Raw genomic sequence first — 23,391 nt, forward strand, 5'->3', positions numbered from 1 at the left:
ATGAGTGTGAAACGACATAATGCGGCAACCTAGCAATGGCTCTTCACCGGCCCCCATAACGCCTTTCAATCCACCGAAACACAGGGAATACGGCTCCAGAGAACGCAAATGTCAACTCGTGACCTATATTTGCACCTTGCTTGCCAATCAAGGAAGCAATAGGACCTGAATACCACGCCGTCTTCATACCAAGAGCCGCACCCAGGAACCCGAAGCCGAAAGCCCCGATGGCAGCCCATCCAAATGGCAAATTAGCGATGCTATTCCAGGCGTCGAAATCATACCCATTCCATCCACGCCGGAAAATGAAATGCTCTTCCATCACTAGAGTGATGTGGATCACGGTCCAGTACCCAATCACACTAAGCAATGTCTGTAGAGTATCCGAGAAATATCTGGCTGCGCAACAGCCGATTATTATCGCCGCGATGAATCCAAAGGTGACCATAACCACACGGGGAATACGCATAGCCCACGGTCCTAGATTCTGTGCGTGTAGTGCAAAGGAGTAGTTGTTTGGGATGTTATTCTTTTCCAAAAATTAGAAAATTAGCATGCGAAATAACCATCAACTGGTGGATTCATTAACTCACCGGAATTGAGCTCAATGCCGCAAGAACCATCAAGAACTTGCCAAATCCCCCTGCTGGCTCCAATGCCATCTTGAGCAACCCCCCAATAGAAGAAGACCTATACGCCTCTTTCCACGCTACATTGATCACGGTACCTGTATATAAGGCCGCACCAAGAGTCTGAACAAGGACAGTAGGAAAGAAAATACCCACATAGGTAGCGCCGAAGATTTTCCAGCGCGGCGTATCCTTTGGCATGCGCACATTATAATCCGCCGCGCAATTCACCCAGGAGATCGAGAAGGAGAAGATCAAAGCCATGAATGTAAGAATCGCAGCAGCTTTATCTGAGCCCTGAAGACGCGCATGGTCCATACTTGTGAGCTGAGAAGCACCTGTCCCAGCTGCGACACACCACACAATAAGAGGCGGGATCCAGATAAATGTATCGAGGCGATGGATCCAGTTGATACCTAGTACGCAGATGACCCAGACAGCCACACAGATCACGATGACGCCGGCCCAGATGGGGAAACGGCCATCTGAGACAGCGTGCAGCACGGCTGCACCAGAGATGGAGTTAATTGCGTTCCACCCTGTTGTAGCAATCATGGAAAATATGACGACAAGCATGTTGCCCCAGTAGCCGAATGAGTATCGCCTAGGAGGATTCGGGCGTCAGTGGGATATTCGGTGCAGAGAGCTAGATGGAAATATATTACTCACGAGAACGTCGTCATGCGTAGCCCGGTTAACCCAAATACAGATGTCCAGGCTGGTAACAAGTTGCTTGTGATGTTGACTATGAGAATGACTATGAAGCAGTCCCAGAACGCAAGGCCGAGAGAACCTCCCAGCGAGCCGATGTTGAGGGTGGCCACGGCCATGTTTGCACTGAACCTGTAAATATATAGTGATATGTTAGTGGTGATCTATGTTCACTCAGATATTAGTCTTACCAGAATGTAGCAGCATGCCAGAACTTGGTTGTATTCTGTTGTCGCTCTTCATCGGTGACTCGTTCGATGCCACCTTCTTCAATAGATAATCTTCCATGAAAGAATGGGCGATGGGGCTTCACTGTCTCTTTTTCAGACTGTGGTTTCTGGATAGATTCATCATACTTATTCATTTCGATGGGTAGCCCGGGATAGAGAGTAGAAGTGAACTGGTCAAATTTGTGACTATATGCCGGGGAAGCCCTCTCCTTTCTATATTTCCACAATATCCCCTCTTTCTATCCATCTTCCATCAATCGATAACACATTGCACATTGAAGTATACCTATCACCATCCATGATTGGGCTTATCTCGCGCCATATCAAATGTCACTTGGCTAATACTTATCCCCCGCGGCATACCGCGGCATGCCGGTCCGGGATGCCCTGAGAACTATGGGTATAATCCACTTCCCCCAGTTTGGCCAAACATAAAATCCCTTGCACCTGCACAGTGTTGCTTTTATTTTCCTCAATCCCTCTCAATCAATTGACCCGTCTTCAATGGAGCAGCACACATTCCGCCGCCGAGGCCTCGGTCTCCGCGGAGTGGACTCTCAGCGCGTCTCCCCAGGTTACGTTCTATACGCACCTCTCACCTCGAACACAGCACACCTAGTCTCAACAACAGGCAAAGAAGTGCACCGCTGGACACTCCCCCACCGCGCAGGCCGACACGCCCGCATCCTCGCAGACGGCAATCTCGCCTACAACGGCGCACATCCAGACGCCCCCAACCTCTTCCCAATGTGGGCGAAATATCGGGGCGGCGTAATGATGCAAGTGAGCCCAGACGGCAAGGTCCTGCGGCAATACACCGACCCACTAGCACATCACGACCAGAACCACCTAGACGACGGCACAATCCTGTACACAACCCTTGAGCCACTCACCAGCGCCGAAGCAGCGCGCGTGCAAGGCGGGATCCCATCCACCGAAGCCCCAAACGGCCTCATCTACGGCGACTGCATCAAACTCGTCCGGCCATGGTCATCAAGCACCACATCCTCCTCGGCTGACTTCGACGGCAGCGGAGGTAAAACCGGCGCCAAGCTCCTCTGGTCGTGGCGCGCAATCGACCATCTCGATCCTGCTGTCTTTGCTGCGCACCCCCATTACACGCGCGAGCATTGGCCGCTTATCAATAGTGTTTCGTTTGACTCGGCGGGGGATATTATTGCTTCGTCGAGGAATGCGTCTAGCGTGTTTGTTATTAGTCGTGAGACCGGTGCGGTGAAGTGGAATCTTGCTGCGCCGGTTGTTAGCCAGCAGCATTGTGCTCATGAGATTAATGAGGCGGGGGATATGTTGATTCTTGATAATGGCGTTTTCAGGCCTGGGGTTTCGGTGCCGTTTTCGAGGGCGATTGTTGTTTCTAAGGATGGGATTGTTAAGTGGGAGTATAAGGATTTTTCAACTGGTGGGTTGGGTTTCTTTACGCCTTTTATGGGGTCTGCGCAGAAGTTGGTTGGTGGGAATGTTTTGGTTTGTGAGGCTGCTAGTGGGCGGATTCTGGAGGTTACTGAAGGGGGTGAGGTTGTCTGGGAGTTTGTTGTGCCGCAGCTGGCGGATTATAAGGAGGTTATGAAGAAAGAGGAGTTGGATGAGATGGAGGCCATTGGGTTTGATTATCTTAGCAATGCGGTTTTTAGGGCTTACAAGTATCGCCGCGAGGAGGTGCCTTGGGTTAGGGAATAGTTTTGATGCGCAAAAATGGAAATCTGGTTTTTGTGATTTGAGTATGTTGTACATGCCTGGTTTAGGTAGGCTTGCCATGTTCTGTAAAAGAAAATTATATCGGCTTTTGTCTAATGGGTGGTGATACAAGGAGTGTACAGAGCCTGGTCGAGTGGGTGGATATGTACAGGGGACCTGGGACAAAGGAAAGAAAGGAATATGCGACTGATGGCTACAAGACATGAGGAGTGGAAAGTGTCAAGTGGATAGCGAAAGGAGGCGTGTTACGCCGGGACTTATGTTCAGCATCTTAACCAAGGGATTCGCCGAGATGTGCTTCAGCAGACGGAACGACTGTCTCAATGCCACCATCTTGGACGACTCGAGTTTCCGTGACGGTTTCTTTGGTGACGGCCGGCTTCTCTTCTCGCTTGGCTTGCTTGGGCTCAGGCACCTTGCGCGTGGAAGCATACTTCAAGAAGACGATGATCATGACTTATAATCGAGTCAGCTACACAAAAAGATCCAAGTAGGAATAATGCGAAACTTACAAGCACAGATGGCAATCGTCAGAGCGGCACGTCTGGTCAAAATCCACCGAAGACCTTCGATCTCACTCTTTCCATCGCTATTCAGCGACACGGTGATCTTGTAGTTCAATTCCTGAACTGAGGTATCGATGCTCCGCTGCTGCTCTCGCGTGGTCATCTTGTGATCATTGAACATGCCCTTGATGTCGTCTTTCATGCCTGCAAGTTCCTGGCTGAGACGCTGCGAGATAATATCCGTTTCATGCTGCAATTGCGTACGCGATGAGCGCTGATGCTGTATTTCTGAGTTGCGAGCTGTCTGGAGCGATGACTGAAGCTCAGAGCAGGCTGCTTTGAACAGGTACTCCTCATTCTCGACGTCAGATTTGGAAGTCAGGCTCTCCCTGGCCAGGGAGAGGTTGTTCTGTAGGATAGCCCGCACAGCCTTCATGATTGTAGTAGACTGCTCCTGACTGTATCCTCCTTTGGAGAGATCCTGCACCAACGAATATGTGTCGAAAGGGTGCACATATGGTCCTGGGGACAAATGTGGCGGGCGTTTGTCAGAGGAGGGTTCCCCGGTTGGGGCTAGGTAAACAGACGGCGAGGGCATGTGCAGGACATCATCGAACGGAGTTTGTGCAGTGAACGAAGAGGTATCTGTAATTTCTTCCGACGGGCGTTCGGAGGGAGTGGACGAAGGGGCCGAAGCCTGTTCTTGCTCAGCACCGTCTATATCCTTTGCCTGCTCCTCGTGTGGTTCCCGGTCCGTCGGGGGGTTGTCTCCCTTGGTTTTAGCTTCATTTTGTTGATCCGGGGCCGGAGTTTCTGAAGAAGCGACATTCGCAGTGTCTTGCCCGGCTTCCGGTGGTGGTGGTTCCGACTGTGACTCTTCCGGCGAAGCTTCCTCCTGCTCGGAGGCATTTACAGCCTCATTTTTAGCCGATTGATCATCTGGCGCCTCCTTGACCTGATCATTTGAGTCCTTCTTCGGACGCAACGAGGGGGCGGTATTCGGTTCGACAGCTGGACCATAACGCCGCTGGTAGGAATCGCGCTCCCGTTGCTGGCTCGTATGGAAACGTTGATTGGGCCGGTATGGGATTCTAAGTGAGCGGTATGTCCTCGGTTCGCATGATCGCACCGCGCGCATCAAATTTGGATACAGGAAAGGGAGCCTCGGTGTGGCCATGGTGGTAACCAGCGTATGAAGAAGCTAACTTTGTTTCCCGCGGGGAATCATCAACGTCACCCGTCTGCGGCTATAGATGGTTAGTCAGCTCTGCACGTGCCCGTCGGGCATGTGATTTTTATGAAGCTTTCATTTGACTTGCAGTATATTTTCTTTGCATGTACATAGAGATTGAGGGTTTGGTTTCTACAGCTAGACGACATATAATTGAATCGAAGTCCTTCATAAAGATCCAGACATTGCCCAGGTGCACCCCGGGATTCCAAGGTTCTCTACCTGAGCTCTCCGACCTCGGGAGGATCTGATTGGTTGATAATCCTGGGCATGCAGCCCTAAGAAAACGCATGTTCAGACTTCCAGACGTTTGTTTCTCGTTTTACATGCATCAACTTCTAAAATGTCAGTAACGCAAAGTCAGGCCAATAATTTGGCCAACCAAAGTTCAAGCCGAGCACAGGGTTATACTGAGGATAGCGAGATATCGACCAGAAGTGTGGAACAAGAACAAGCGGCGAGAGGAGCTTTCATTGAATGGCTTGATATTGTTGCTAGGTCATAATCTTATGAAGAGAACAAATGTTAGTTCGCAGGGATTTCATTTGTGTGGAATGCATAGTCCTAAGCAAACAGATACTTATGACGCTCTTTAGTTTGTTCTGTGTGATCTACGGGTTCGTACTACGGGTGCTTGCTGCCCACATGTATGAGGGCATGTGTTACTGAATACTCCTGCGTGCTTCTGCCTAATCAAATTGTAAAATACACATTTGAGCTTTCTAATAAAACTCAAGTTTACCCTATTGCGGATGATTTCTAGCGTGTCAATGTTTGTAGTGGGTATGCTTTCGATACTATTAGACATGTTAGCATTCGGAAGAATATCACATACGGCACCATATGGACTAAAGATACTCCAGATTTCGAAATGCATATCCTCAGCTTAGTGAGTGCTGCATACAAGTGAAAAGCCACTAAAAGCTATTGGGTGAGGAACAACCCCTTTCCTTTTTGTCTTGTTCATGAAATTTTGCAGCCTTCGAAGTTCATTAAGCGGCCCCACGCCTCTCTATATGGCCAGTTTAAGCTGGCAAGGGTCCAACGAAGTCAGCCCAGTGCATACAATTGGTCTGGCGCATAAGCATATTCGCCTGAAGACAATACATATAAATAATGAAGGATGCGCCATCATCCAGCACAGCATTCTTGATCAGGTTCGACAGCTTCAAGACCGCCGAAGCTAGGACTCCATGGAAAGGAAATTCAACATGGGGGAGATGGCTCTATTAGCATTTTAGCTATATGGGCGCAAGCCTGACTCTCAGGATTATATCACGCGGTATGATATTTACAGCCCTGGGAGGCTTCTCACTAGAGATAGGATCGGGGAAGACTTTTGTGAACTATGATGCGGAGGACTCTTTAATTCTGAAGCAGCAGCTCGTATTTGAGCTATGAGTAATAAGGATAATATACGAGTACCTAGGTAGGTATATGTTCCTATGTTAGAGCCCTATAGAGGTATGAATAACATGTTCAGAACAAGTTGACCGGTTCAGATATCAGACATATAATCTGCTGGCAATACATACATATGTACCTAGGTAGAATGTTTTCAAGGTCAGAAGGAAATCGATCCATGGATCCATCGATGTTTGTGTTTGTTTGGGACAAAGAGCTTTTTGGGAAAGAGCGACTGGAGGACGTTTGAGGAAGGGACATCTCTGGTTTGGAAGGCACGCGTCTGCACATATGAACCCCGACCTCTCTCTCACTTCTCTCTTCTCTTCTCCATCGACTTGTTTACCTCTTCGATACACATCGATCCCTGTCACTTCAAGCTACCAATTGACGAGATATCAACGAACCCATCATCTTGTCTTGGCCTGGCTTTCCAAACCATACCATTTCCTGTCCTAGCTCTGATTATCATAAAATCCAAAAAAAGAAGAAATCGCAAAAAGAAATCGCTCAAAAAAAAAAAGGGAAAACGGCCTTCGCCAGGCGCCAGACGCGTCCATCGATCCTCATCTGTGTCAACCAACTTCACAAGCCATAAACAACAAGCATCGAGTCTTATTGCTCCACAATGGCGCCTGTCCAAACCCCGTGGACCTTGATTCTGCTGCAGGAGAAGCCTGGTCTGCATGAATACAATCATGCTTTGTCAAATGTCGAAAAATACTACACCCATTTGCAGAGAGCTATGCAGGATTCATCTATCCATGATCAGCTAGTTCTCAACCCGGACCAAACACACTCACGGCTGCTGAGGTCCTTCGAGATCTTGCGTGCCAAACAGCTACCAGGTCCGGTTGCCGAGGAGATTTTCAAGACCATGGTCCTTCCGTTTATTCACGACAACATTTTCTCTCCGCCACAGATCATCCAACTCGTTGGATCTGCACTACCTCTCATCACCAGACAACATTCTCAGTTTCTGCGCGACATCACCAACACCCTCCTGTCTTCTCGGGGCTTGTTTGACCACCTGGTAGCAAATGAAAGGTACACGGTGGTCTTGAAAGGAATGGCTGTTGTCCAAAAGAAACCATCTTCCCCTTGCTCTCTCTAGGCAGATTGGAGACAGGCTGGTCGCCATGTGCAATGCCTGTTCCGCCGACCATGGAACGGACGCTACTGTGGAGAGTTGGGGTATTGCTCAGAAACTGATCGAGTCCATCAACCTGCTCATTGACACATCTTACGAAGAAGAATTGAAACGGGCAAAAATGGAGAATCTACCTTGTCTAGAATCCATGAAAGTACTCAGTCGGGACGATAAAAAACTGACCCTAGCTCAACAAGGTCCCAAAAAGGAACTGAAAAAGGAATTCAAGGTCTCGGACGAGATCCTTCAGCAGATGAACCACTTCAACCTCCCACCACCGCTGTCCGCTCGAGGCCTCACTCATGCATCGGAGCATCTTCAAAACGAAATAATCCCAGCACTCATGCGCTCTGCCCTTGAAAGCTTCCCATGCAGAATCTGTTTGGATAGGCTCACTACCGGGAGTCTTACAGGCACTCTGGCCAGCTCCACAGACCTGCCTTCGGATCGAACTACAGTACCTGGCAGTGCCCAAGATATTTTCGGCAAAAAATTTGGTCTTTGGAAGGTTTTACTGTCTGACATTGCTTTTAAGAATGCAAAGAAACTGGTCCGCGGAGGTAAGTCTGGTCTATCATCTGTTGCCTCCATCATGTGCAATTTGGTCGTTTCTAACCGTACCTAGGTGACTTCGGCGGCGTGGAACAAAAGCTCAGGGATTTGGCGAGTGGTGGGTGGAAAGGCAAAGAACTATCTCGCCGCGTGGGGTCCAAGCAACAAAAGAAAAGAATGCAAGTTCCTATCTTGGAAGTGAGCGCTTCTGCAACTGTGTCAATCTTGTGGCAAGTTGATGTCGGCTTTTACGACGAGCTGCCCTGGGTGCAGCAGCAGATTGTAAAAGGTAAGTATCTTCAAACAAAGTTACTGAGGCTCGTGGAGCTATGTGCTAACTTTGGCAGTATGGCAAATTGTGACCTCGGAAGAGGAGGTATGTTTCCAAATCAAACAATATGAGAAGTCTGCTGACTTGGTTTTACAGTTGGAAACTGCCATTGAGCAGATACTTCTGATCCAGGAATCCTACACCTCAGAACTTGTTCAACTCTGTTTGCAACGTCCTGTTCAGCAATCAGATGGGACTTGGACGCCACAGCGGTTCGGGAACGTGAAAGAGACTGGGTCTCATCAAATGAAATCCATTGCTTCTTCCAAAGCAAGCCCAGCTTTGATTGAGATGTCAAGTATGCTTTTATCCCCGTCAATAATATCCCAGGCCCTGTGGGCTGTAAGCTAACAATGAGTCTCAAGACAAATTTTACAATCTCACCGAGCCGTTTTTGAGGTCGATCATTGATGAAAGCGGCACAGAGGAGTTTCCGTTTGACCTCTCTCCCGAGGAGTTAGAAATTGTCAAGCACTTCAGCACAGCAAGCTTGATTCTAGGTCGAAGTGGTACAGGAAAAACCACCTGTCTGTTGTTCAAGATGCTTGCCAAGCATAAAGCAAGGCAGTCAGCTTCAGATGAGCAGCAAGCTCGACAGGTATGTCTCTCCGTTCTCACATTGCCGGATGGGAAATTGACATGAATAGCTTCTCTTGACTCGCTCCTCCTATCTGGCTTCAAAGCTTCAAACATATGCCAAAAGCCTGATTGACGCTCAGTCCAAGGCTCCCCCGGCTGAAGAAGATGTAGACTCGGATCTGAAACCGACTTCGTTCTTCGCCCTGAAGAATTGCCATTTTCCAATTGTCTGCACTTACGACGAATTTCTTGGGCTTCTGGAAAATACAATCAGGTTTGAATATCTACAATGTCAACCTGTCAATATTTCCTTGCTAACTTGGAATAGAATGGCTGATCGAAAAGACTTCCTAAGAGACATCAATCCCAACAAGGCAAAGGGCCTGGACCCACAGGTGGGAGACAAGCCACGAGTAATTGACTTCAGCATTTTCAAAACAGAATATTGGGGCTCGCTGAGTGGATTAGCTCCACCATCTTGCTCTCCAGAGCTCCTCTTCGCAGAGATAATGGGCGTCATTAAAGGCTCTAGCGTCACGGCAAAAAGCCTGAAGCCTTTATGCCGTGCAGAATATGTTAAGAAAAACGCGAAAGCTTCTCCCGCCTTTACCTCCGAGGCAGAGCGTGAGAAAGTATTTGGAGCCTTCGAGCGCTACGAAAAGCAAAAGAAGCTTCGCAAGGAGATTGACGAGCTGGACCGTGTCAGTGTCCTGCTGAAATCCCTGAGAGACAAGAAAGCTCTAGCAGAGCAAATTCAGCGCTGTTTCGAGGAGATTTATGTTGATGGTGGGTCTACTTTTCAATATTCGACAGCAAAGTACTAACTACGTGTTTAGAAATTCAAGACTTGCGTTGTCTGGACATTGTCCTACTTTTAGGCTGCCTCAGTGATGCTCGTGGCATTCACCTTGGTAAGCTCTCCTGGGATTGATCTCTGGTTTAACCAACTAACAAAGCATAGCTGGCGATACTGCCCAGTGCATATCGAAGGACTCGGTTTTCCGATTCCCTGAGATAAAGGCATTGTTCTACGATCATTACGAAGTGATTGCCAATGAACAGAATCAGCCGACATTCGCCAAGCCTGTTCAATTCTCTCTGGCGAAGAACTACCGCTCGCATCAGGGTATTCTAAGTTTTGCATCATGGGTGATGCAGCTACTCTGGCATGGTATGAGACGTTTCAAGGCTCGAACCTGGTTTTTTCTAACTTTTCATCCACAGGATTCCCGGAAACAGTGGACAAGTTGGACCCAGAGATTGGCTATATCGGAGGACCAAAACCGATTATCTTTGGTATGTCGCATCGTTGCATTGGCATTCAATCACTAACTTCGTCACCTAGCGGGATTCGACTCCTCGATTCTTTCTGCCAAGATGATTGGCCTAGTCAAGCTCAACGACAAGGTCGCCGATTTTGGCGCTGAGCAAGTCATCCTTGTCCGAGATGATGCATCCAAGGACAAGTTGCAAACCCAAATCGGCGAGATTGCCCTTGTCTTAACAATCTTAGAAAGCAAGGGTATGGAGTTTGACGATGTGTTGGTGTATGACTTTTTCGGCAGCAGTGGCCTTGGTAGTAGCTATCGGTGCCTTCACATGCTTGTTCAAGCATCACGAGCCCAGTTTGACGCTCAGAAACATGCGGTGAGTATTCCATGAGATACTAGCCCATTATGGTTACTAACATGTCCAATTAGGCTTTGTGTTCCGAACTCAAGGTATGTCTGTTGCTTTGCGAACGATCTTTCTTACTAACCATGATATCCAGTCGCTTTATGTCGCCGTTACTCGTGCTCGGAAGCAACTTTGGTTCATGGAAACTCAAGAGAACAGCGTTGATCCCATTCTTCAAACGTTGTCGCAGAGTAACAGCCTCGAGCTCGCTGAAGTTGTGAAGCAGAAAGACCCTGATGTGAGTAATCCTCCAACCTAAATGATTCGCATACTCATCTACTTTAGGTTGCGGCAAAGGTAGCAGTTCTGCGGGCTGGCGGCTCAGTGGACCCAGAGAGATGGCTCAAGAGAGCAGCACATCTTCTCCATCGGAAGAGCTTTGCAGAGGTAACATACTATTCACCAGCCGGAGGAAATCTTTGTGCTAATGAATGTTTAACAGGCATTGTTTTGCTACAAGAAGGCCAATGATCCTCGAGGAATGACACACTCACAGGCGTGTCTGCATGAGCAAGAAGGAAGATCCCACCGAGCAGCTGGAGATATCGAAGAATTCACCGCGTGCTACGAAAAGGCTATCGTCCTTTTCCTTGAGATCGGCCTCATTGCAGAAGCTGCGATGTGTTACGAAGGGCTTGGGCAGTTCGGCAAAGTTGCAGGTTTGTTTTTCAATCGCGTCGAGCCTGAGCAATACTAACCACTCTTGTAGAAATCTGGAAAGCTCGCGAACAATACCAAAAGGCTGCATCTTTCTACGAGAAAGGCAAACTTTTCGCAGAAGCTTTCGGAGTGTTACCATTCTTGTGGTCAGTACGAGGCGGCAATCGAGGTCTTGCGCCGCGGGGATCAGTTCGATGAACTCGTTACCTATGCCAACAGGTTTTTACATCGATTCTTCTCTACAATAATTATACAATATTGACTCTGTACAGGAACCGCGCGTACCTCAGCGAGCCCACCTTGCTTCGATACTCGAGACTCTGCAATATTTTGCTCAGGCAGGGACGTGTCTCTGCCAGCCTGAGGGCGATAACTATCAATATGCTTGGATCAGATGTGTCCAAGATTGCGTTTTTCAAAGAATTCGAAATGTGGGACCAGCTGCGTGCACTCTATTCATCAAAGTCCAGATGGTTTGAGTATTACGATCTATCAGTCGCTGTTGGTGACATACCTGCGGCGATAGGCACCTTGCTGGTTCACAAATTGATGCCAGTGGTTGACAAGCCAGTTGTCGAGAAGCTGTTCAATTACTCCATGGTCGAAGTCTTATACGCCCACAGGGACTTAATTCCGGCCAAACCTGAGCGAGATGGGCTGCTGAAATCAGTCAAATTAACTTACCTCGAAAAACTTGGGGCTCAGTGGAGAACGCTATTGCAGTTGATCGATGATTTTGAGGATATGGATTCGCCCGCTTCAGTTAAACACCTGGATAAAGGTCTCTCGAAGGATATTTTCTGTCTTTTTGTTCGTTTTCAATCTTACCACCATTTGTGGGCATTGAGCTAATTATTTTCAGGTTATCGCTTTCGAGCCATCAGTGTTCACCAAGCATAAGATCGAACACCTTCCAATGGATATCGTCATCCGAGTTGGAAATCTGCTGCAAGGCTTTTATGCCCAGAATCAGCATTCTCTTACTTGTTTAGCTACGGTTTGTGGCATTTTCACAAACCCAAAGCAAGAGACCCAGACGATCTTGCTGCATTGGTCTCCGTTGAGGAGTTTCACGACAACTTCTCTTGATGGGTCTTCATCCGAGGACTTGCTTGAAATTGCAAAAGACTTTGTTCAAGAGAAGTTTGCCGCAGCACTTACTCAGTTCCATGAAAATGCGGGCCACCTCGTGAAGAAGGATTTTCCGCCGACCTGTTTCCAACAGCTTTACAAAGGTAAGCTTCATCTGTTGACGCCTTCGTTACAAAATACCTAATAACTTCAATCAGGATATTGTTCAAAGCTTAAAGCCAATGAATGCTTCTGGGGTCATGAAAAGCCTACTGCAGAATTTGCTATTGCGAAGTTGAATGTGAGTAAAACAATGAGAAGTAATAAGAGATCAACTACTAACAGGGAACTTCCGCAGTGCCTTCTCACCGTCGCTGAGGTTTTTGCGCGCCTTACGCCGGTTTATTATCAAAAAGTCATGGGTGAAGCTTTCAGTAAACCATTTCTGGGTCGTAGTAAGTGATCGGTCCAATCTCGTCGTACGTTCCAGACCTGACATAGTATAGGGAGAACTTGGATCCAGCATATCCAAGAGGAGCTGGTTATTGTCAGTTCACTGGAGCAATCCAGTACTGCAATTGCAAATCTTCGTTCCAATCTGCAAAGCAATCCAGAGTTTGCTGCAACCGCATACTGCCTCGAAGAGTTGTTGTTCTATCGCATGACCAAGGAATGGGGGTCGATGAGCAGTCTGAGCTCTTCTCTAGAGAAGGTCCAAGAATCTCAAATTCTCGGTATGATGAACTTCTTTTCCTGAAACATTAAAAAATGGCCCTAATAATCAATCCAAAATTGCAGGCCCTCACCCAGCCATGCGTTTCCAGCGAGCACTCGTTCTCAATATGGAGCGTAGCATGCCACCACGCCAGAAGCGATCTGGTCATCCGCTTGCGTTGCCTTTGACGACGTTGAATGCTGCTGAGAGAATTCGATCAGCGGTTGCCAGGCGCAATACTCATGACTTTGTGAGACATTATTACTATGCTACATTATTTATCGAGCTATACTAACCGTTGCATAGCACAACGGCATCAGCGCCTTTGTCCAATGTCTCGAGAAAACACCCAAATCCTCCCTTGGATCGCTCCATGCCGTCCTTTCTGTGCTCGAATTTTCAGCTACGTACATTGTGTGTTTCCAAATATTGCCGATGATACAACAGGTTACTAACATTGTGCAGCTTTGTATCGCCAATCCAGGAAGGGGTATCGTGATTCCCTGGTCCTGGGCCTTGCAGCATCTTTCGACAATTATGCAATCTCCCGCTAAAGACTATAGGTTCAAGGACAGGGAAATCCGAGTGCACACAACCGACTTGACGAACGTTGTCATCAGCTTCTGCAACCTCATGGAACAGGTCGAAAATGCCCTCACCAACGGCATTTTAAGATTCCAAGGACTGGGACGCAGTAATCTTCCGGTTCCTATTGTCAAACGGCGCTGCACGGAGCTTTTGACGACCGTGAATCTCAACCTGAATTATTGGCCCAGGCAGCCAGTCGGTTTTAAGGAGATGGAGAAGGTAGTTAACAAGGTATGTGAATTTGCTTTCGGCAATATTTCATAAATAAGCTTATACTAAAAAAATCTAGGCGCTTCGATCGACCATTATTCCACCAGGAATGGCATTGGAATTTTCCAGCAGTGATAGGTTCCGGCAAAGTTGCATCCGCGAGTATGCAGCCTACAACCACAAGGACGAACTGTGCGTCGTTGCGCTTGATGATAGGAAGTCCGCCCCTCTCTTCCTGCGGTCCTTCACACAAGGCAACGCGAAGTTCGCCCAGCTAAGTGATATCTTGCGGATGTCGCGCATTGCTGAGAACCCTCTATCCATGGGTTTGGAAGAAGACTGGCAAATCGACGAATACAGCGGCTACGAGCTCGACATGATCACGAATCTCCAGCGGCGCTGGCGACAGGTGATGGAGGTCCTCGAGAACAAACGCCGTAGGGCACAAACCCGCGAGGGAAAACTCACCCAATACTTCCACGAGGTGTGCACGAGACGGATGAGTGTTCTACCTGCGTCCGCTTGGTCAACTCGGGACAAAATACACATGCGCAAGGTAATATTTACCGACGGTTTGAAGATCGCTGCGTCTCTTCTCGGTGTTCTTGAGAGCCTCCGAGAAGTCAAGGACCGATGGAGGATCCAATTCAACAACAATTGGTCCACTGAAAAGCTAGAGGAGCTCTCTGTCATTCGCGGACACATTCTGCCGATCGACGGTCAGCTTGAGTACATTGTTGAGCACTGGTCTCCCAAGGGCATCGAGGAGGGTATGATGACCGTTCCGGCTGAGGACCTCGGTGCATCAGCCCGTGAAGCCCAGCGCGCCCTCTGGGCTGTTCAGCGCGAGATTGAAATTATTCGATCTCAGGTTGAAATCATTGAAAAGAGTCCTGACCGTTAAGGGGTGCTTTTTCTCATCTATCGAGCATCTATCGACAACAAAAACCACCAAAAAAGTTTGAAAACAAAAAAATCAACAAAAAAAAGGGTAACCGGTGATGATCTGTGTGGAATGAGGAAAATTTGCTAATATCTGGCTTCTGATCATTTTACTATGGCTGAACGAGATATGATTGTATGAAGTGAAATGTATGATATCTTGTCTAGATGCTATGTAATGGATTCTTGTCTGCGTACCATGTAATCAACGTATTTTCTGTTCGAAAATAAATTCAAGTAATGTATGTATGTATCCACTACCTAGGTACTCCTTGAAAGGATAACGTAAAGCATAGATCGGCATTTGGCAAGATGCAGCATCCTCCTAGAGAACAACTCAGGGTGATGACAAGAGACCAAACAGCAGCTCCGTCCGAGTCCAATACTCAGCTGCAAGCTTCTTGATAGTCTTAATAGCCTCAGGACTGGAGCCAGCGCTCTTCTGGGCACGCTCGACGACACCATCCAGCTGATTTCGTTCCCCGAGCATCTGGGAGAGATACAGAGAGTCGAAGAAGAGCTGAACCTTCCAGTCACGCAGACACTCGACTTGCCCCGGGTCCGGGTTTTGGGTCTCTGGTCTCTCCGTGGTCTTATCTTCCTTATCATCCCTGTCTCCGTTGGCAGTGGGTTGGTCATCCTTAGTCTCAGCCTTGCTAGGAACATCTTCGCTGTCGAGATCATTCAAAGCAGATGAGATAGCCGCCTCAAGTTTCGTTTTCAATTCCTGTTTCAACGCCTGCACCGTGGACGGATCCCACAGGTCCAATCCGCAGGTGTCCATGGAAGAAGTGAGACGGCGCAGGAGCTTGAAGCTCAAAGCTGAGGGCTGAACTGGGAGCGCGGGCTCGCCTTCCCAGAGTGATCGGCCTGGCACGGTCTTAATATTGCCTGTTTGTGGGTTGATCTTTGAGGACGGGATCAAGCTCAGCGAGCCAGCCTTGGCAACTACTTCTGTTGCGAGCAACTTTTGTAACTCAGGGATGATTCCGCTCGAGAAGATAAAGTCTCCAGATACAAATCCGGCAGGGATATCTCGCCGGACGAGTCGTATAAGCCTCAGTAGGAAAGTGGCTTTTTCGCTTGAATGTGAGGAGTTGAATGCCTTGAACGCGCTGCTGAAGGATGCCTGGAGACTGGCGAATGCCTCGCGAACGGCAGAGTGGAGAGAATCGGATAGGTGTCGGGGGTCGTCTTCGTTGAGTCGAGGTGTGATGTCGATATCTTCATCTTCGACTTCACCTCCGACGAGAATGTCACTCCATCGCGTGCGGCGTAAAGAGTCGATGGATTCGTTGGCTTCTTGGATTGATGCCAGCCATGCTTGATACTTCTGAAGGACGGTGGAGACATCTTCGTCACGGCCCAATAATCTGTCTGTGACAGTTTGTTTGAATGCCTGTGCGCCGTTCGTGTATTCTGCGGTAATGAGGTCGGCATCCCACAGAGATCCGACGGAGTTGTGGTCGGTGTTCTCCCAGTCTGATATTATAGATGAGACCTGAGTACCGACTTCGCCTAGGCTTTGTGCTTGCACATTCAGGATTCTGGCAAGCTGGTCATTGAATATATTTCGAAGACTCTCGAGGACATCCACCGAGCCGTGAATGATGGTTGAGCCCCAGGATGATAGCCACAATTCCACAGTCTCTGTACGGAGCGAGAGGAGCTCTGAGAAATCGGTGCTGTGGGCCAGGCTCTTTTGGCAGCCTTCAGAGAATTTATTGAAAGCCTGAAGCGACCACGCCTTGATTGATTCCACCCCCTGAGTTCTGTTTAGTTCGCTGAGTTTGATCCAGGGGGTGAAATTTTTAACATCTGGAGCTAACCAGCGGCCAAGAACTTCAACCTCCAGTCCATCTAGACTCTCAATCTCTGGGTCAGCGAGGATAGGTCGAGCTTTAAGTTTCAAGAGCACATCTGAGAATCGATGGGATCGCAGGACCTTTGAGGCCTGGAGTGTCCGAACAAACAGCTGGAGGGCTCTAGGAATGTTCTCACGGGACACATCCAACTGGCTAACAATAATGTCCAGGCGGACTTGGTGAAAATGATGGATCGCATCATCGGAAGAAGAGCTCGTTACAAGGCAATGGGCGGCCAATGATTCAATGATAGTGTCTTCTGTGGCGCTCGTAGAGGCAAGACGTTTGTTAATACGTTTGAGAAGTGTTTGCCGCAGGGACGCTAGCTGATTCCAGAGATCGTCAAGGAACGGGGGGAGTGATTCGTGTTTCGATAATTTATTGTGAAGTGATCGGGAAACAGCCAGAATCTTCGCAACTAACAGGAGCGAGCCGCGACGTCGCAAAAGCCGGCTGATAGAGGTTGTACAGCGGTGAAGAAGAGAAAGCTGCGCTCCGAATGCGTGCTTCTCTGCATCTATGTTCACGGGGTCAGCTACTAATCCCTGATTTGTTCCAGGCCTGGTTTCCTACCTTTTTCAGCATCACCGGTCTTTATTTGCCGGACATGAACATGCTTCCTTTCTATAAGTCGGGGGTTGCACCGGCGTCCAACATCGGCCAGAATGGATTCCACGTCTTGAATGTCTCGGTTCATAGCCACAATCGTCTCGGCAGTTCCAACTAAGTCACGATATCGCGTCCTATTGTCAAATTATATCAATATTAGTGAAGGAACAGCTACTCTGGCAAATGAATCACCTACCCCACGAGAGCTCGGAGCTTCTCCTTATTGCTCGCGATGTCCCGGCGCAGCTCCTGTTCCACACGGCGAACCGTTGGAATCGGGTATTGAAAGGCATCTTGCCATGACTTCAAGCTTGAAGGATCAGGCGCCTCAGGAGCCATGCTGGCGGGATACGTGGTGAGACGGTTCGTTTATAGAGAACAAGTAATCCATGCGACACGGATGCCTGAGGGCCTTAGACCCCTGGATCCTCGGCCTTATCGTTATCGGCACGTGATGGCAGAAAAAGTCCCCCGCCACCGAGGGGGACTCGGTCGTCAGAACGATCTTATACTTTACGCAAACTATATTCAATATGCCGTTGATTGAATCAGATGCCGCTATGCCAGAGGCATCATCCAGCAATCTCCCAGATCGCCTCCCTTTTCCGCCAACCACCTACTCCCATATCTTGCATTGCTCCTATCATGACTGGCATCCGCGGTAAGCTTCTATCCATATATGACTCAACACTGAACATATCTGACCGAAACTTTAGGTACCGCAAACTTGCTCCCAAGTCGCGCGTCATTCCTTTGACCGCTCCTTTCGTCGAATACCTCCGTGCCGACGGCATTGTTCTTCCACCGGAGGCAGCCGCCCCAACCGACGATGATAACCTAGACACATTCTCCGATTCGGGCGAGGAGGAGCCCGATCCATCTACGGAGTGGCAGGAGATCCACACCCAGATCAAGAATACTATTTCTGAGTTTGGTGGCATTGTCACACCGAAATTAAACTGGAGTGCTCCCAAAGATGCAACATTCATGGCCGCCACAAACGACACCCAATGCCGTTCTCCGAATGATATCTACCTCCTCCTGAAAAGCAGCGACTTCATCACCCATGATTTGGATCATCCCTTCGACGACTGTGTGCCGGATACAACCACCGACGAATCCACGCCGTCCCCGGTTGACTCACCGCTGCCGGATGTCCCGTATTCTCTGGTTCTCCGCAAATACGTCAACTTCAACCCTTCGCTCGAGTTCCGTTGCTTTGTGCGTAACCGCGTACTGTTATGCATCACCCAGCGCGATCAGAACCATTTCGAATTCCTCTTCCCCATGCGTGATATGCTCCGGTCTCGAATCCAGTCATTCTTCGACGAAAAGCTCAAGTACACTTTCCCCGAATCCAACTTTGTATTCGATGTGTACATCCCCGCACCACACCAGCGTGTCTGGTTGATTGATATTAATCCGTGGGCGCAGCGTACCGACCCGTTGCTGTACAGTTGGTTGGAGATCCTCCAAATGAAGGATCCCATTGGTGTGCAGGAGGATGAAGATGTTGGAGCGGAAGAGTTTGTGAGAATCTCCCTCCAAGATGGTAAGGTAATGCCTTCGGGCACGGCAGAAGAACTCGAAAAGGAAGATGATTTGAGTTCCGACTCGGAAGAAGAAGATGAGGCCGCCGAAGGAGATGACGAACAGGCCCCCTTCCTCCCGGAATTCCGTCTCATCAAAAAGGATGACCCTGAGGCATACGCATTCAGCTCCACTCAATATTCGGCTCACAAGGTGCCCAGGGAGCTGGTTGATGCTTCGCTTGAAGGACCTGGCGGCATGAGTGAATTCATGGGCCAGTGGCAGGATATCTTGAAGAAGCAGGAGCAAGAGGATCGGGCTGCTGACAGTGACTCTGAATAAAACGATCTCGTCTCAAGACGCTGAGTTGGATAAGAGCATGATTTTTTGGTCTAGTGGCGTTTAACAATAGCAGGAAATGACTTTCCGGGATTGCAAGGTTGCATTGTGGACTATAGATCAATCCACACATTTTCAATGAATAAATCGATATATACTTGTCGCACTCTATCTCCAGTAGGCACAATTACCTAGGCAGGCCTCTGTCAGTATGTGTGTTGTGTTCATTGCTTCAATCTTTTGTCTTGAAGATCAAAATAATGCATCAACTCAGTCCCTACATCTTTATACCGAAAAAAAGGACATTGGAAAAGTAGAAGAGGCAGCCGCACCCTCTATTGGAATAGCTATATACAAAGATACCATCGAGCAACTAAAGTTTATGCCTCTTCTCGCCAGACGCCAACCTCCGGAACTCTTCCTGAGGAGTTCCCTTCATAAAGCGCTCAAGTCCCATAAACGCCTCAAGACCATTCTGGCGATCCAATAGCTCCCTCTCAGGCCGTCTTACTAGCTCCTTAATCTTCAACAGACTACTCTGGTTCAAGTGTGTACCAAGACGATCATCAACCTCCTCAAGCACCTTCTTCAAGAACCCGTCAGAATCCTCCTTCTTTCCAGACTCCGGCGTAATAACCTTATTCACAAACCCAGTCGAAACAAGCTCTTCACAGGAAATCCGCTTGCTCATGATGAGCGCCTCATTCGCCTTAGCGACGCCAAGACGCTCGACGAAGGCGCGACTAGCGCCGCCTTCAGCGACGAGACCGAGTGAGGAGAAGGGAGTAAGGAGGAAGGTGTGCGGTGCAGCGTAGATGAAGTCAGCGTGGGCGACTAGTGCTGCTGAAAGACCGACAGCGGGCCCGTTCAGTGCGACAACGAGGATCTTGGAGTGGTTGTAGAAGGTGCGGGTGACGTCGACGTTGTTTGCGACAAAGCCCTTGACTAGCTCGCGGCGGACGTTTGGGTTGGTATCGTCGCCGCCAGGACGTACACTTGTTACATCGGCTCCGCTGTGGAGAAGACATGGGTGTTAGACATGGTAGATCTTGTCAAGTTTCCTTTTTGGGATATAGTTGTGGTATATCTAGGGCTGGGCTGTGGATGACATACGCAGAGAAGAAACGACCTTTTCCGGTCAGGACTGTAATAAAGATATCTTCTCGTGAGTCGATCTCGCGTAGACGCTCGCCTAGAAGGTAGTATAGGTCGGCATTGAGAGCATTTAGCTTGTCAGGGCGATTGAGCGTCACGATCGCTACGCGATCCTGGTAGGTAACGGTAATGAGATTGTCGTTCGACATTGTTACTGTATGTATATTGTAGAAGAAGTAAACTGCTCAATTGAATACGAAACTAAACTGGGTCTGCAATGGTTTATCAATCCTCCCTAGTTCTACGGAATGACCGGGTACAATGCGAGTTTGCGGGGAGCCGAGGCCCGCGGCGAAGCTGCCGATTGGTGCCTGAGGCAAAAGCAAAAATGTGTTTGTCTTGTTTGTCTTGTCTGCCGGAAACCGAGTAATCACGTCCGTGACTGGTCCACAGGCCATGGCACCATTCGGCGATTAAAGATCAACCAACACATTATCGCTGCTCTCTGTCTGCTGGAACCAGGCGATATTACCAATTGAGCATATCCCGACAATAACATCGATCCTCAATCAACCTTACTAGCAATATCTGAAACCGAAACTTCCCTGAGAGAAAAAAAAGCAACGCATCAAACCCATACAATGTCGCAAATCTTCCGCAAGTTGCAGGGAGGCAACCTCGAAGTCTTCAAGGTGCGTAGCTGACAATCAAGTCTTTCTAGCAGGCATTTCCAACTCCCGCTTTCCATGGCCTGTTCTTAGGACTAACGGGGTCCATGTAGTTTGGGATGTATGTCCTCTTCCCCATCGGCTGGATGTACTATTTCGGTACCAACCTCGACGACCGCTTCGCCACAAAGGGCTTCTGGCCCACTGCTGAGCAATCACACAAGATCCCGCTGGATAAGGAGGAGATTGACAAGGAATTGGCACGTATGCGCATGGTGGATGCCATAAAGCGAGAGCAGAGACAGGCGGCGGAAGCACAGGCTCAAGCGCAAGCGCAAGCACAGGCAGAGATCCAGGCAACGCAGAGCCAGCAATGAGACTGCGATTAGTGGGTATTATCGGGGGGAGCTGTCAGCGTGGTCTGGAACACGACATGTGCTCATTGTCCAAGTCTCTGGAAAAATGAGCCTTGGGAAAGAAGGCTCTTCCCTCTCCGTTTGGGCGGATTTATAATTGCCGAGGACAAGATTGGCATTGCGCTGGGGAGTTACATATGTGCTGATGATGGGTTTACTTGTACAACACTCTGCTCTGGGCATCGAGGGCGTTCTGGGGTTTCATTCTATATGTTGCATTATTCAACATCATATTGCTTTTTCTACCATCTACGATGTACTATCTACGTTTTCTGTACATCGTTCTGGAAATTGTGTAAATATCAAATTCAATCATGATCACGTTCCAATGATAACACAAAACTGGTATCAATCGACCACACAACTCTGCCGAGGAGGCTTGTCTATATACAGTGTGGTGTGAATGACCCAAGGAAAAGAAAAGACAAGAATTAATAATAATATAATCTGCCGCACTGCGACAATGCAAGTCATAGGGATGCCGCAAGTTCCCAGAACACAAGAACTCCAAACAAGCGCCGGCCGACAGGAAAAGTGGATACGAGGAGCCCTTGGGTATGAAATTCAAGGGAATTAGACGGTTCCACACTTTTGGTAATAGAGAATGCAAATGCAACCATTATGCGTGTCGGGCGTTTATTCACAGTTCAGCCATGCGCTCAGTCGAGGTGGCAGCGGCATTCTTCGCCGTCTCGTACATCATGTCCCCAATTTGTGTGGCCACGCCATTTTCGCCAAAAACCGAGCTGATCGACAACCGACCGGAGCTGAACAGGCGCTCACCGGCCCAGTAGTAGTAGAGGCGGCCGTAGATGGCGCGGAGGTGATCGGGAAGGTAAATGTATGTGCCCATAGTGATCATGGCGATGAGGCCAAGGAGCAGTGTGTCTGAATAGAGCATTGAACGTCAGCATGGCGTACCAAGTGTATTCCGGACGGGGTGGCAGGCACAACGTACTGAAGATGAACTTCTCAATCGGGGTAAGCATGTAGAGGGAGAATGTCACCTCATACTGGTAGATCTTCAATCGCATCCAGCGGAAGAGGCTAGACACGGCCCAGATAATAAAATCCATTGTCGCGGGGTATTCCGAGGATTGTGGGATGTTCCGGCCTCTCGTTGCGTCTTGGGGCTTGTGGTGCCGTTCGTTTGATTTTTTTTACCTTTCCACCACCTGGGCAAGAACCGCCAATGACAAAACGGGGGAAACAGATCCCGGAGACAGTCGTATCAGACACGGGCACTATGTGTATACCCGGCTGGAGTGCGGTGTTGTCAAGGGGAAAAAATGAGCGATGGTGTTCCAAATCAACACGGCTGCGGGAAGTGTTGACGTGAGGTCGCCGGATATCGCGGGGACGTGGGCAATTGGAGGATGTTCGTTACAATTAGGAAGAGCGTATTGACAGGAATCGTCGGCGTGGATTGATGATACAGGAAAGGAAGAGAGAGCGGATAAGAGTACACGAAGCTGGGGGAACTGCAAAACCCTTCCCCTTTCCGTGTTTGCCGCAAGAGTTTGTACCCAGTACTTACGTTCGCCGCCATTGCACGGCTGAGTCTCAGGTACTTGATACTTAGTGTTTCGTAGTATGTACAATTTAAAATGTCACGATGTTGGATAGTATAATTCTACATATATCTATACGCATAACCTATCCTTCGTATCTTCTCTATCGGTACATTACCTATTCTATACATTGATCTCAATTGTACTCCGTACTTGTGTCATACAACTCGTATGTAGTACGTAGGCAACAATATTGAGCATAGGTATAGTACAAGTAGTTCCATGTCCTTTTGCTGTTCAAATTGATTAGCCCAGGTGTACGAGACCCAACGTCCGTTTCATGATCCTTGAATAACTGCTCTCCATGGGTTGCTATTCATGATCACCTCGGAAGCCCTCTCATCTAGTTGCAGTGAGTAAAGCTTACAGGACTACATATAGACACCACTTCTAACA

The 23,391-nt window shown here is 48.6% G+C and overlaps 10 protein-coding genes across 10 annotated transcripts; 5 read left to right on the plus strand and 5 right to left on the minus strand.

The window, feature by feature from the left end:
* Positions 1 to 43: 43 nt before the first annotated feature.
* On the minus strand, positions 44 to 1,704 carry N7519_008407 (purine-cytosine permease family protein; the record flags this gene model as incomplete). Its single annotated transcript, XM_057295183.1, has 4 exons — positions 44 to 529; positions 594 to 1,233; positions 1,299 to 1,472; positions 1,532 to 1,704. 4 exons carry the CDS (start codon positions 1,702 to 1,704, stop codon positions 44 to 46), a joined length of 1,473 nt encoding a protein of 490 aa, XP_057143065.1.
* A 370-nt stretch (positions 1,705 to 2,074) lies between these two features.
* N7519_008408 (uncharacterized protein) lies at positions 2,075 to 3,268 on the plus strand (the record flags this gene model as incomplete). Its single annotated transcript, XM_057295184.1, has 1 exon — positions 2,075 to 3,268. The coding sequence occupies one exon, from the start codon at positions 2,075 to 2,077 to the stop codon at positions 3,266 to 3,268; it is 1,194 nt and encodes a 397-aa protein (XP_057143066.1).
* Positions 3,269 to 3,557: 289 nt separating this feature from the next.
* Positions 3,558 to 4,969, minus strand: N7519_008409 (CCDC90 family protein; the record flags this gene model as incomplete). The annotated part of the gene is made up of 2 exons (XM_057295185.1): positions 3,558 to 3,742; positions 3,799 to 4,969. The coding sequence occupies 2 exons, from the start codon at positions 4,967 to 4,969 to the stop codon at positions 3,558 to 3,560; spliced, it is 1,356 nt and encodes a 451-aa protein (XP_057143067.1).
* A 2,086-nt stretch (positions 4,970 to 7,055) lies between these two features.
* On the plus strand, positions 7,056 to 14,864 carry N7519_008410 (uncharacterized protein; the record flags this gene model as incomplete). Its single annotated transcript, XM_057295186.1, has 26 exons — positions 7,056 to 7,474; positions 7,542 to 8,137; positions 8,203 to 8,418; positions 8,477 to 8,505; positions 8,557 to 8,758; positions 8,826 to 9,058; positions 9,108 to 9,313; positions 9,368 to 9,825; positions 9,876 to 9,950; positions 10,001 to 10,210; positions 10,264 to 10,335; positions 10,385 to 10,686; positions 10,740 to 10,760; positions 10,811 to 10,954; positions 11,002 to 11,103; positions 11,159 to 11,375; positions 11,426 to 11,522; positions 11,649 to 12,186; positions 12,239 to 12,611; positions 12,666 to 12,748; positions 12,806 to 12,902; positions 12,954 to 13,181; positions 13,246 to 13,412; positions 13,469 to 13,576; positions 13,628 to 13,981; positions 14,040 to 14,864. 26 exons carry the CDS (start codon positions 7,056 to 7,058, stop codon positions 14,862 to 14,864), a joined length of 6,372 nt encoding a protein of 2,123 aa, XP_057143068.1.
* Positions 14,865 to 15,239: 375 nt separating this feature from the next.
* On the minus strand, positions 15,240 to 17,715 carry N7519_008411 (COG1/VPS51 family protein; the record flags this gene model as incomplete). Its single annotated transcript, XM_057295187.1, has 3 exons — positions 15,240 to 17,284; positions 17,341 to 17,510; positions 17,573 to 17,715. 3 exons carry the CDS (start codon positions 17,713 to 17,715, stop codon positions 15,240 to 15,242), a joined length of 2,358 nt encoding a protein of 785 aa, XP_057143069.1.
* Positions 17,716 to 17,909: 194 nt separating this feature from the next.
* Positions 17,910 to 19,248, plus strand: cdc123 (cell proliferation protein CDC123; the record flags this gene model as incomplete). The annotated part of the gene is made up of 2 exons (XM_057295188.1): positions 17,910 to 18,037; positions 18,093 to 19,248. 2 exons carry the CDS (start codon positions 17,910 to 17,912, stop codon positions 19,246 to 19,248), a joined length of 1,284 nt encoding a protein of 427 aa, XP_057143070.1.
* Positions 19,249 to 19,618: 370 nt separating this feature from the next.
* Positions 19,619 to 20,549, minus strand: N7519_008413 (dodecenoyl-CoA isomerase; the record flags this gene model as incomplete). Its single annotated transcript, XM_057295189.1, has 2 exons — positions 19,619 to 20,258; positions 20,359 to 20,549. The coding sequence occupies 2 exons, from the start codon at positions 20,547 to 20,549 to the stop codon at positions 19,619 to 19,621; spliced, it is 831 nt and encodes a 276-aa protein (XP_057143071.1).
* Positions 20,550 to 20,648: 99 nt separating this feature from the next.
* Positions 20,649 to 20,879, plus strand: N7519_008414 (uncharacterized protein; the record flags this gene model as incomplete). Its single annotated transcript, XM_057295190.1, has 1 exon — positions 20,649 to 20,879. One exon carries the CDS (start codon positions 20,649 to 20,651, stop codon positions 20,877 to 20,879), a length of 231 nt encoding a protein of 76 aa, XP_057143072.1.
* A 102-nt stretch (positions 20,880 to 20,981) lies between these two features.
* On the plus strand, positions 20,982 to 21,385 carry N7519_008415 (uncharacterized protein; the record flags this gene model as incomplete). Its single annotated transcript, XM_057295191.1, has 2 exons — positions 20,982 to 21,032; positions 21,122 to 21,385. The coding sequence occupies 2 exons, from the start codon at positions 20,982 to 20,984 to the stop codon at positions 21,383 to 21,385; spliced, it is 315 nt and encodes a 104-aa protein (XP_057143073.1).
* A 679-nt stretch (positions 21,386 to 22,064) lies between these two features.
* Positions 22,065 to 22,500, minus strand: N7519_008416 (serine palmitoyltransferase small subunit family protein; the record flags this gene model as incomplete). The annotated part of the gene is made up of 2 exons (XM_057295192.1): positions 22,065 to 22,312; positions 22,383 to 22,500. The coding sequence occupies 2 exons, from the start codon at positions 22,498 to 22,500 to the stop codon at positions 22,065 to 22,067; spliced, it is 366 nt and encodes a 121-aa protein (XP_057143074.1).
* Between the last annotated feature and the right edge of the window lie 891 nt (positions 22,501 to 23,391).

The sequence above is a fragment of the Penicillium mononematosum genome (assembly GCF_028829835.1).
Source record: "Penicillium mononematosum strain IBT 11891 chromosome Unknown utg000005l:1.0-9366267.0:1.0-9372171.0, whole genome shotgun sequence".
NCBI classification, from domain to species: Eukaryota; Fungi; Ascomycota; class Eurotiomycetes; order Eurotiales; family Aspergillaceae; genus Penicillium; species Penicillium mononematosum.